Source organism: Schistocerca serialis, chromosome 6 (assembly GCF_023864345.2).
Source record: "Schistocerca serialis cubense isolate TAMUIC-IGC-003099 chromosome 6, iqSchSeri2.2, whole genome shotgun sequence".
Classification (NCBI taxonomy): Eukaryota; Metazoa; Arthropoda; class Insecta; order Orthoptera; family Acrididae; genus Schistocerca; species Schistocerca serialis.
Window position 1 is genome coordinate 265639089 of NC_064643.1, and position 12441 is coordinate 265651529.

General features: G+C 43.4%; 1 protein-coding gene across 1 annotated transcript in view; it reads left to right on the plus strand.

Moving 5' to 3' along the window:
- The window catches only part of LOC126484151 (sorting nexin-2), a 50078-nt gene that overhangs the window by 24227 nt on the left and 13410 nt on the right, over positions 1 to 12441 (plus strand). Inside the window, exons 8-9 of the mRNA XM_050107549.1 lie at positions 3543 to 3635; positions 5731 to 5874. Coding sequence (XP_049963506.1) covers positions 3543 to 3635; positions 5731 to 5874 — 237 coding nt within the window. The remainder of the gene's footprint in view (positions 1 to 3542; positions 3636 to 5730; positions 5875 to 12441) is intronic.

Consider the following 12441-nt stretch of genomic DNA (forward strand, 5'->3'; position numbering starts at 1 on the left):
CCAACTAACTGCAGACTTCGATTTGTCTCCTCAAAGACAGTTTCCATACCCATTTCAGTGCCACTAATGGCACATTTTCTGCTATTCCTCTCATGATCTTCTCCCTTGCTACCTCAGGAAGATCGTCGTGACAGTGACCACTTCCCAATGATTCTATCATTCCCCTGCTGTTGCCAGGCAGACACGCCCTCACATTGTGCATTCCGCAGAGCCAGTTGGCCTTTATATGCATCTGCTTCGCACTTAAACACCTGTCTCTCTGACTGCATTGATGCGCTTATGCAAGACGTCTCTGCCACCTTTCAAGCTGCTGGCACTGCTCTCCCCCTATCCAAAGGTCCCCCTCGTCGACCGGTCCCATGGTGGACCAAGGATGTAACAGTCACTATCCAGGACTGCTGACAGGCACTGCAGCGATTAAAGGACACCCTTCCCAGACCAACCTTATCAGTTTTAAGCATTTCCATGCTATGGCTCACTACCTTATGAAGCAGAGTAAAAAGGAATGCTGAGAGTGACATTTTCCTCCCTGAGGATGTATGCCTCTTCAGTGCACGTTTGGTACAAGCTCCATAGCCTTCTGGGCCACCAGCGGCAGTCAATTGTCCAGGGTCTTATCCTACAGGGTGCTCTCTTTAGCGCTCCATCAGTCCTTGCAGGCCACTTTGTGACACACTTTGCAACAGCATCAGCAAACTCTCCCTAGCCTGCTACCTTTCTCCAGCAGAAAAGTTAAGTTGAGCCTCCCTCTGTTTCAACCCCCATCAAGCTGAATCCTTCACTGAATGGGAATTCTTGCAGGATCCTATCTTTTCACATGACATGACCCAAGGCCCACATTCCTAATCCAGAGGAAACATCTACTCAGGGTCTTCAACCACATTTGGTTCACAAGTGCATTCCCCTCGCAGTGGTGAGACAGCATGGTTATCCCCGTCCTTAAGCCTGGAAAGAACCAAACGGAGGAGGAGGAGGAGGAGATTAGTGTTTAACGTCCCATCGACAACGAGGTCATTAGAGACGGAGCGAAAGCTCGGGTGAGGGAAGGATGGGGAAGGAAATCAGCCGTGCCCTTTCAAAGAAACCATCCCGGCATTTTCCTGAAGCGATTTAGGGAAATCACGGAAAACCTAAATCAGAATGGCCAGAGACAGGATTGAACCGTCGTCCTCCCGAATGCGAGTCCAGTGTGCTAACCACTGCGCCACCTCGCTCGGTTAGAACTTCTTATTCTGGCAGCTCTCGACAGCTATCGCCCGATTAGCCTGAACAACATACTTTGTAAATTGCTCAAGGGGATGGTTAACTTCAGATTATAGTGGGGTACTCGAATCTCGGGGCATTTTGTCACCGTATCATGGATTCCGGTAACTACGATCTCCATCTGACCATTTACTCCGATTGGAAACAGCAACCCTTTCACTAACTGCTGGCGCCATTACGTGTTCTTCTTTGACCTACATAAGGCATTTAACTTGGGTTAGCGCTGTCACATTTAGCTTTCACAGCCCCCCTTCAGGTTTTTATCCCTAAGTTTTTATCCCACTGGTTCTTCCGGGTTTGAGCTGTTACTTTTCATCACTCCTCAGATTCGGAAGAACGGTATCCCACAGGGTTCTGTGTTAAGTGTCCACCTCTTGTCCATCGCCATCAGTGGGGTTGTAACCTCTGTTGGGCCTCCGGTTACCCCATCATTGCATGTTCACAATTTATCTGGTGCAGCTCCCACTCAGTAGCACCTGCTTTAAAGCAGCTCAAAGACACCATCTGACGAGCCTCTTCATGTGCTGTCTCCAGTTTTCTCTCTCCAAAACACAGGTTATGCATTTTTGTCGTCAACCCACAATACACCCCAATCCAGAACTTCATTTAGGTGACTAATGCCTAGATGTAGCACAGTCCCATTTCTTGAGCCTTATTTTTTAATAAAAAGCTGACGTTGCTGCTCCATATTCGCCACCTGAAGACTACCTGTATGCGGAAGCTTAATGCTTTGCGCCTCCTGCCCCACATAGTCTTGGGGGTGCTGCTCTTCATCTTCACCTCACTCTGTTTTTGTCCAGACTAGGTAATGGTTGTCAGATTTATGGCTCAGTAACTCCTTCCACATCTTTGCTCAATATGTTTTGTGTGTTCGATATTTACCCTGGTATTATTGATTTTGATTTGCCCTTTCCACATTAAATTTACATATTATGGGGTGTGACTAAAATCACTGCCTTTCACACTAGCTGTGTTGACAGTCTCTTCACAGACGTGGGGATTCCCGTGCTTTCTTACCCAATTGCTGTTTGACGATTCCCTGACCATCCCATGCAGCCTGTCCTCTTTGCGAAAGAGGAATGTCTCTCCTCTGATATCTGCCATTGGGTGGGATTGCCGGTTGGAATGTATCTCAGTTTTCCTTTTACGCTGATGGTTCTAAAATAGTAGATATGTATCGACTCAATGAGCAGCTTGGAGGCTATTGACTTGTGCTACTCTAGTCACCATTTGGTCACTGCTGTCCATGACCTTCTCTGTACCCTTGACCGTTCCGCCTGCTCTGTTGATTTTCTGTGGGCCCCAAGCCATGTAGGCCTCCCAGGGAATGAACTGGCTGTCTGTCTGGCTAGAGGAGCAGATACTTACCCCCCATTATCTTTCATGATTCCAGGTGGAGATATGCGGATCCGCATCAAATCTCTTTGGCCCAAACTGGATATAAGGACCAGAAAAATAGGCCCCCAGAAGCAACTTTCAATGCTTGTGTGGGCCACCTCACACCTCACCTTACCGTATACAGGACAATTTGTCAGTGCAGTGTCTTAATAAAGTTGTATTACAAAATGTTGTTAGTGAGGTTAAGATTGTGATAACATTTCTGCCTGTCATAAAGATAGTGGTACTAATTTTAATGAATCTGTTGTATGGCATCCTACTCCAGTCAGTGTTAACTGGTTGTAGTGCTTGTTTCAAATAATTTCTGTATTCGGTGTTTTTAATTGATTATCTTTTACACCGTAATGGGACAGAAAAAATTTATTGTCTGCCCTCATTTTAGCTTATGATGTTACGGTGACTGTTATGCTTAATTTTATGTAATTGATGCTTTGTTAGGGTGGCTAAATCATGGGTTGTCAGTAATTGGCTGTCCAGAGTGTACTGAAGTGTTGTTTTAACAGTTGTTTTCTGTAAAATACTGAGATTATTTTGTGTTAAGAATAATTTTCTAGTTACTTGATTACATAATTTTGAATTCCTCAGTCATTCTGATCAGTATCTTGGTCTTTAGTTTAGCCTATTTTCATGGTATCTTTGCTCAATATGTTTTGTGTGTTCGATATTTACCCTGGTATTATTGATTTTGATTTGCCCTTTCCACATTAAATTTACACATTATACTCAAACAAGATTTGTTTCTTCAATTTTTTTCCTATTGCTATTCCTCCCACAAAGTTCTATTTCATTTCAATTCTTGCTGGGTGATACTGTGTTTCTGAATTTCATTTGTTATCGGTCATATATCTTAGAACTACATAGACTGTCACTCTGTGTTGCAGGTGGAAGCCCTCTACAACGAACAAGCTAATTCTGACTTCTCTATATTTTGTGAGCTTTTGAAGGACTATGTTGCATTGTTTGGCGCAATAAAGGTAAATTGCTCAGTCTCATGTTTGTTGGCACTTACCTAATGGAAGAAAAATATGCTGTAGTCTGACAAGTTGTAAAGGTAATGAGTGGCTAACTTGTGTACGCATGCTCTTAACACTCGAAATAAATCTCCTATAATTGTCGCTGCATTACCAAAAAGATCTCACTTTTAAATATATGGTTTTGTGTAGTGTTATTAATGAAATGGGTGTTCCATGGTAAGATTTTTCAAGCTGTTATGCACAGTACCCCGTAAAATAGTGCTCGACAGCTGCAATAGATTTCTTGAAAGACCTGTTCATATAGTTACACCAACAGCTGCTGTCAAAATCTTAAGTGTATATTATGAATTGTTTGGCCAGTGTCAGAAAATATAGACTGAAACTGGTAGGCACTTAATAAAGTTTTTGACAGCAGCTGATGGTATATGTCTTTCATGAAATATAAAGTCTTTGTTAGGGGGCAGACTTTTCACTTAAATGTTTGATGTTTTAATTGCCAGTTTCAGAACAATTCTTGAAAAGTCAGTGTCTCCTTACTTGATCCTTAATAAAGAATTAGCTGAAGTAAAGTGTAGGCACTACATGAAAGTTTATAAATACTTCAGGAAATGGGACAAACAGTAATTTTAATTCTTCATATTTCTGGAGACTAAATACTATTGAATGTGTAGATTTGGGTGAAATATTGATTTAACCATAGCTTTTAAAATACAATATACAATACAATAAGTATTGTTCACTCTGTGGAAATGGTTGCACCATACACTCCCAGTTCAGGAGATTTGGTGATTCAGATTATTCACTTCTAATTTTCATTATTTTATTGGCTGCTCTACATAATTACATTTAACACTTTTACTTATACTGGTTATCACTGTACCTGAAAATTTCTAGAATCTCTTTCTTTGGTAACTTACCTATATCTAACTTCCTAGTGTGTTTATCTTCCTTCTTTCTCTCTGTTATTAAATACCTGAGTTCAAACAGGATCTAAGGACATGTCAGTCAATTGATTCCTGAATATTCTGTAACCATGTTTGTGGCTGCTTTTGTTTAGTGTGTCTTGTGCTTTCCCAATTACTTATTTGTTTTGGAAGAGGGTGTGAACTAAACCCAGTTTAAATCCATCTCAGAACTCTCTTCAATGATATAATATTAAAAATTCTGTTTCCATGCATTTTAGGAATTTTGAAACTTCTGTGTTCTGTTATCTCATTACCTGGTGACATGATCATACCAATACTGTAGATTGTAAATGGATAAATAAGAAATCTCCTCACGAAGTGGCAGCAGTGGAACACACACACACACACACACACACACACACACACACACACACACACACACACACACACTAGATTCCTTGCCTGTAATGTTAGCAGATGATTCACAGGTGATTAAACTGGTTCTTAGTTTCCTACGTAAAAGTGGTTTTTATTTTCAGACATAAGGTTTTGCTTTACTCCTGGAGCAACCTTTCAGAGCCAGTGGCCCCTTCTTCTGGAGGGGAAGGAAGAGGGGTGAAGGAAAAGGACTGGAAAGGTTTAGGGAAAGGGATACAGTTCAGAAAAGTCACAAAGAATGCTGGGTCAGGGGGAGAATTGCCGGATGGGATGAGAACCTAACCTCTCCAGTCCTTTTCGTACAGCCCTCTTTCTTCCCCTTCAACTTTTCTGCCAGAAGAAGGAACCACTGGCTCCAAAAGTGCATACAGCATGTTCTTATTTTTCCCTTTTTATTATTTTTCCAATGCTGTTGGCAACATAGAGGTTCCTCACACTGTAAACCTTCAGTCAGCATTTTAGTCTAATGCTAGCTTTTAGGCTTTGATACACAATTAATGGATATTTATTTGATCTAGTGAAGCAATGTTTTATGGCAGCAGTTGGTTTGCATAAAAACAAAAATTACCGTGTGGTACAAGGTGCTGTGTTCATCATGCACTGATTGGTTCAAAGACGGATTTCCCATTGTAAATGTCAGTTTTTTGCAGATTTTTCTGTTAATATGCATGTAATTAATCAGCATCATTACAGAAACTTATTACATTAACATTATACCAAAATATGTACATGACAGTTGTATAATTTTTCAGGAAGTGTTCCATGAGAGGGTCAAGGTGTATCAAAATTGGCAGCACTCGCAGCAGATGTTAAATAAAAAGAGAGAACAGAAAGCAAAATTGGAGCTGTCAGGGAAGTCAGATAAAGGAGTGCAAGCTGGGATGGAAGTTGTGGAAGTAAGGAGTAATATTTACTATATCGAATAGTGTCTTGTTTCTGTTCACACTTTTTGCAGTATCCAACAAAATTTTATTTAAATTCAGTAGCTTTTGCTGTACAAGGAAACGTAAATTTTGAACTTTTAAAAAAATTTCCGCAAATAGGTAAGCTGTGACTGTTGCAGGATAGTTGTTGTTCCAAATCCTTAAAATATTCAATGTGAATGTGCTAATGGTAATGCAAGACAGTGTTGAACTGCTCTCCACCAGTATTTCGAACACCAGTGGCACATAAAGTACAGAAATCTAGAAGCCTTAGTGTGGTAGACACAATGTTGAGAGTAAGCGTACATGTACTCCAGCCTATGTTTCAAATTACTTGGTTAGTTGTTACAGACTTCATGGAAATAAAAATGCATGTTTGTAACGGGCTCCAAACACAGCAGTGCAAAGAAGTGAGCACTGAATACTGAGAGAGTACAGAGCAGTATGTTCTGTATTACATTTTATGGGAAAATGATGCTCAGGGTAATGGAGCATTGATAAAGTTGATAAGCACTTCCCTCATTAGTGCATTATTGTATTGAAAGGAAAAGCCATTGCCAAAATGTATTGTGTAGGGCCGGACAATAGGTTGGTGGAGCTTGTCCTGATGGCTTTGCTACTAGTGAGAGGTGTCAGACATCTGTACATGGTGTTGTTCCAAACTGTCGAATCTGCTTCCATGATAAACCCATGGAATTGCATTGAATTGTCAAACAGCTGCATACAGTCTTGGTCAACACTGTTCTCCTGCTTGCCTCCAAAAGGGCAGTGCACATTTGCATTGCCTCCTCCTCGGGATACTTACGAACAATACTTTGTAGTCACCAGCTGGCATTGGCAGTGAGCAGCAATCTGGAAGGGAAGGGGAAGGGATAATAGTGTACAGACAGAGATGAATGCAGTCTGGTGGAGAGTGCAGGGACTAGACTGCGAACAAGTGCAGCGTCATGAGGTTGTGGAGCAGGGAGGTGCAGAAAAAGGAGATAAAATGGAGAGAAGTGGGGAAGGTGAGTGGATGCGTTGGCAGAGGGCTGCAAATAAACAGGGTGGGAGATGAGAATGGGGAGCAGATGGTAGGACGGAGGGGGTGAAACTGTTGGACGGAAGTTGTGGGAACAGTATGTTACCATAGATTCTGGCTGGGATAATTAAGAGTGGAGAATGTATTATAAGGATAACTCCTATCTGCACAGTTCAGGAAAGCTGATGACTGAGGAAAGGAGCCAGGTGGTGCAGGTAGTGAAATAGCCTTTGAAATAAAATGTTGTTGTGTTTAGGTGTATAGTGTGCCACAGGATAGCCTATTTTGCCCTTGGCCACATTTTGGCAGTGGCCGTTCATCCTGGTGGACAGCTGGTCGGTAGTTATACCAGTGTAAAAGGCTGTGCAATGATTGCGACAGAGCTGGTAAATTACATGGCTGCTTTCAGAGGTGGCCTGGCCCAAGATGGGTTAGGATAAACCTGTGACAGGACTGAAATAGGAAGTGTGGGGTGGGTGGGTTGGGCAAGTTTTGAACCTGAGCCTTCCACAAGGGTATGATCTTTGTTGCGAAGGATTGGGAGTGGTATAGGGATGGACTAGGATGTTGTGGAGATTGGGTGGGCAACAGATCACCACTTCAGGAGGGGTGGGAAGTACGTCGGGTAGGGTGTCCCTTATTTCAGGGCACTAAGACACATAATGAAAGCCCTGGCGAAGAATGTGGTTAATTTGTTCCAGTCTGGGGAGGAACTAGACAGTGAGAAAGACTCTCCCTTGTGGCTGCTTCTTAGCAGTAGTGGGAGGATTGGGGGTGTGAGGGGAAATGGCACAGATCTGTTTGTGGACTAGATCTGGGGTATAGTGCCTGTCTGTGAAGGCCTTGGTGAGGCCCTCAGAATACCTAGCAAGGGAGTTCTTGTCACTGCAGATAGACTATCCCCAGGTAGCCAGGTTATATGGGAGAAATGTTTTTGGTTTGAAAGGGATGACAGCTGTCTAAAAGCAGGTACTGTTGATTGATTTAATGTGACAGAGGTGCGGACGGAGCTACCAGAGAGGTGGTGATGAACATCTAGGCACTCTGGGTTGAGGAGGATAATATGAAGTGAAGTGGATGGGAGAGAAAGTGTTCAGGTTTTCAAGGAACAAAGATAGGATGTTTTGGCCCCGAGTCCAAATTGTGGAGATACCTTCAGTGAACATGAACCAGATTAGCAGTTTGGTGTTTTGGGAGGCTATGAGGGTCTCTTCTAGATGGCTCGACAAAAAAAAGGTTGGTGTAAGAGGTTGCCATGCAGGGGCCCATAGCTGTGCCACAGATTTTTTTTTATGTACCTTCTCTTCAAATGAGAGTTCTGGGTTAGGATAAATTAGTAATGTGTGTGAGGTAGTGGTTTTGGAGTCTGAGAGATGTCAGTAAAGCTAGTTTTCAAAAGCAGTAAGACCATGGGTTTTAGCGATGTTTTTGTGTAGGGAAATGGTGTCAACAGTGATGAGTAGAGGTCCAGGAGTTAAAAGGGTGGGTATGGTAGAGTGTGAGTGAGGGAAGTGGTTAGTATCTTTGACATGGGAGGCTAGATTATGGGCAATTGGTTGGAGGGGTTGGTCAATGAGGGCTGAAGAGGGCTGAAATTCTTCCATTGGGGGCTCAATAATCAATCACAATGGGGCATCCAGTATTGTTGGGTTTGTGGATTTCAGGAATATGTGGAGAGTGTGTGTGTGTGTGTGTGTGTGTGTGTGTGTGTGTGTGATGTAGTAGGGGTGACGAGGGAAATTGATTCAGATGAGATGTTCTGGGAAGGGCCTAGAGCTTTAAGCAGGGATTAAAGTTTGTGTGGGACTTGTGGGATGGGATCAGTCTGGCAGAGTCTCCAGGCAGAGTAGTCAGATAATCAGCAGAGGCCTTCTGCCAGTAGCCACTGCGATTCATGACACTGCTGGAACCTGTATCTGCAAGTAGTGTGATTAGGTCAGGATTTGTTTTGAGGTTGTGTATGGCTGTTCTTTCTTCTATTGAAGGGTTGGTGTTCTGAGGGAGGGACCTGGGGAAGGACAGTGAGGCTAAGTTGAAGGTAAGGAATTCCTGGAAGGTGACCATGGGTGGTTTGGTGAGAGGGAGGGATGGCTACAGTTGGATGGTGGTATAAACTGGAAGAGGCAGGGTTCAATGTTGGAACTAGGGTAGTTTTGGTTTGAGCGATTGGTGGCAAAGAAGTGCCTCTATTGCAGAGATCAGGAGAAAGAGAGTTGACAAGTCAAAGACCTATTCTTCTTCTCCCAGTTCCTGCAATGGAAGCACTAGTTTGCCACCAATCCCTCCAACCAAAACCACACTAATTCCAACATTGAACCCTGCCTCTTCCAGTTTATACCACAATCCAACTGTGCCCCCACCCCCCCTCACCTGACCACCTTCTGGTCACCTTCCAGGAATTGTTTACCATCAACTTAGCCCTCGCCATCCTTCCCCAGGTCCTTTCCTCAGAACACCAACCTTTCAGCAGAAGAAAGAACAGCTATACACAACCTCAGAACAAATCCTAACCTAATTGTCCTAGTTGCAGCCAAAGGCTCCACCAATGTTGTTACGAATCACATTGACTACCTGGCAGAATGCCTCAGTCAATTATCTGACTCCTCCACCTATAAACTCTGCCAGACTGATCCCATCCCACAAGTCCAACACAAACTCCAATCCCTGCTTAAACTCTTAGGCCCTTCCCAGGACATCTTCCCTGAATCTTTCTCTCCACTACGGCACCCTGCACGCTCATCTCCTACGTGCTCTCCAAAGTCCACAAGCCCAACAGTCCTGGATTCGCCATTGTGGCTGGTTATTGTGGCCCCACTGGAAGAATTTCGGCTCTCATTGACCAACACCTCCAACCAATTTTTTGTAATCTAGCCTCCCACATCAAAGGCACCAACCACGCCCTTCAGACTCTCCACCATCCCTCACCCCCTTTGCCTCCTGGATCCCCACCTGTCACTGTTGATGCCACCTCCCTATATGCACAAATCCCTCATTCCCCTGGTCTTACTGCTATTGACCACCACCTTTCCCAACATCCTTCAGACTCCAAACCCACTACCTCATACACCTTACTAACTTTATCTTAACCCATAACTACTTCTCATTTGAAGGGAAGGTATACAAACAAATCTGTGGCACAGCTATGGGCACCTGCAAGGTACCCTCCTAAGACAACCTTTCAATAGGCCATCTAGAGGAGAACTTCCTAGTCTCCAAGAACATCAAACCCCTAGTCAGGTTCAGGTTCATTTACGATACCTTCCTGATCTGGACTTAGGGCCAAGACACCTTATCTTCGTTCCTTCACAACCTCAACATCTCTCCCATCCACTTCACATGGTCCTCCTCAACCCAGTGTGCCATCCTCCTAGATGTTGACCACTTTCTCTCTCATGGCTCCACCTGCACTTCTGTCCACAGTAAACCAACCAACCACTAACAGTGCCTGCATTTAGACAGCTGTCATTACTTTCATACCAAAAACCCTTTCCCAAATATCCTGGCTACCCGGGGATGGCGTATCTGTAGTGACAAAAACTCCCTCGGTCAGTATGCTGAGATCCTCACCATGGTCTTTACAGACTGGCACTATCCCCCAGATCTAGCCTGCAAACATATCTCATGCCATTTCCCCTCACACTCCCAATCCTCCCACCACCCTTGAGAACCAGCCACAAAGGAGTGTCTTTTTCATTATCTAGTGCCACTTCAGACTGGAACAACTGAACCACATTCTTTGCCAGGACTCTCGTTATGTGTCATCGTGCCCTGAAGTAAGGAACATCATACCTGATATACTTCCCACCCCTCCTAAAGTGGTGATCCATCGCGCACTCAACCTCCAGAACATCCTAGTCCATCCCTACACCACTCCTAATCTCAAGCTCTTGCCACAAACATCATATCCCTATGGAACATAGAGGTGCAAAACCTGACCAAACCACCTACGCGGTGCTTCCTATTCCAGTCCTGTCACTGGTTTGTCCTACCCCATCAGGGGCCAGGTCGCTTGTGAAAACAGCCATGTTGTTTACCAGCTCTGCTGCAATCTTTGCGTTTTACATTGGTATGACTACCAACTGGCTGTCGACATGCAGTTGAATGTAACACACTTGATTTCAATGGCTGCTTTACTACCCGAGCCATCTGGATCCTTTACTTCACCATCAGCTTTTCTGAATGGCCCATTCTCTGCTCCTGTAATTATCCTGGCCACAACCTATGGTAACGTACTGTGCCCACACTCTCCACCTGACAATTTCACCCCCTCTGTCCTATCGTCTGCTCCTCATTCTCTTCTTCCACCATGTTTATTTGCAATCCTCTGCCAATGCATCCACACACCTTCCCCACTCTTCTCTATTTCTGCTCCTTTTTTCTGAACCTCCCTGCTCCGCAACCTCATGACGCTGCACTTCTTGGGAGTCTAGTCCTGGCACTCTTCACCAGACAGCATCCATCTGTACACTACCATCCCTTACCCAACCCGTCCAGATAGCTGCTTGCATCCCACATGATGTTAGATTCCGGCCAGAGATGCGGAAGTTGGTGGTCATGTGTGTATAAGGTAAGAGAGTGTGTGTGTGTGTGTGTGTGTGTGTGTGTGTGTGTGTGTGTGTGTGTGTGGTTTACTGACGAAGGCTGTTGCTGAAAGCTATATGTGAGTGTCTTTCTTATTGTGCTTGTCTGCGAGTTGACATTTCTTCTTTATGGTAAGTAGCAATGTCTTCCTATATTGTTGATATTCCTACCTGGGTTTTCCATTGCTTGAAATGATTTCTTGAGGCATGTTGACTGACTGAACAGTGTGCACAGGTCACATTGTCCTGTTCACAATTGGAAACTTGGCTCTTCACTGAATTGCACACATTATGCAAATTACAGTTAGCTTCATTACACTGGGGCATGTACGTAGATTGCTTGTGGTCAGTGGTATTGAAAAAAACGGGAGTTCTGATTTAGAAAAGTAAAATTACAAAAAGTACTCGGTAGAATCTTATCACATCATAAAAGTTATACAAAACTTTTTGGACATTTTAATTTTCCTATTTTGTTTCTTAATGAGTAAAACTGGCATTATTCACTTGTATTCGTTAGGTGGTTTCTTCATAATTTTGGGTGCCTTGAAAAGCAAAGAAATTTTTCACCTTTTGTTTTTCTTGCTCCTTCTTATAGGGTAAAATGCGCTCTGGAACTAAAGTGATTGCCTTTGTTTAGAAACTTCACATTATTTTAGTGTATTTATTTGATTGTATTTTGACCCTATATGGTTCACCCTTCCTCACCATTTTGAAGGGGCTTGAGATTTTTTATTTTTAGCAAATCCTGACTAACCAAAGTCGCAGTTTTACTGAACGAACTGCCAAGAAAGTTAACACTATGCATTGTGAACATACACTTTTTGACTAATTGTACATATTTTAATAGAAGAAAAACAAGGAACAGAAAGAAATGGTTTACATGCAGTTTTTGCTCACATCTCTTTTGCCAATTAAGGCAATAGCTGTGATACTGCTATT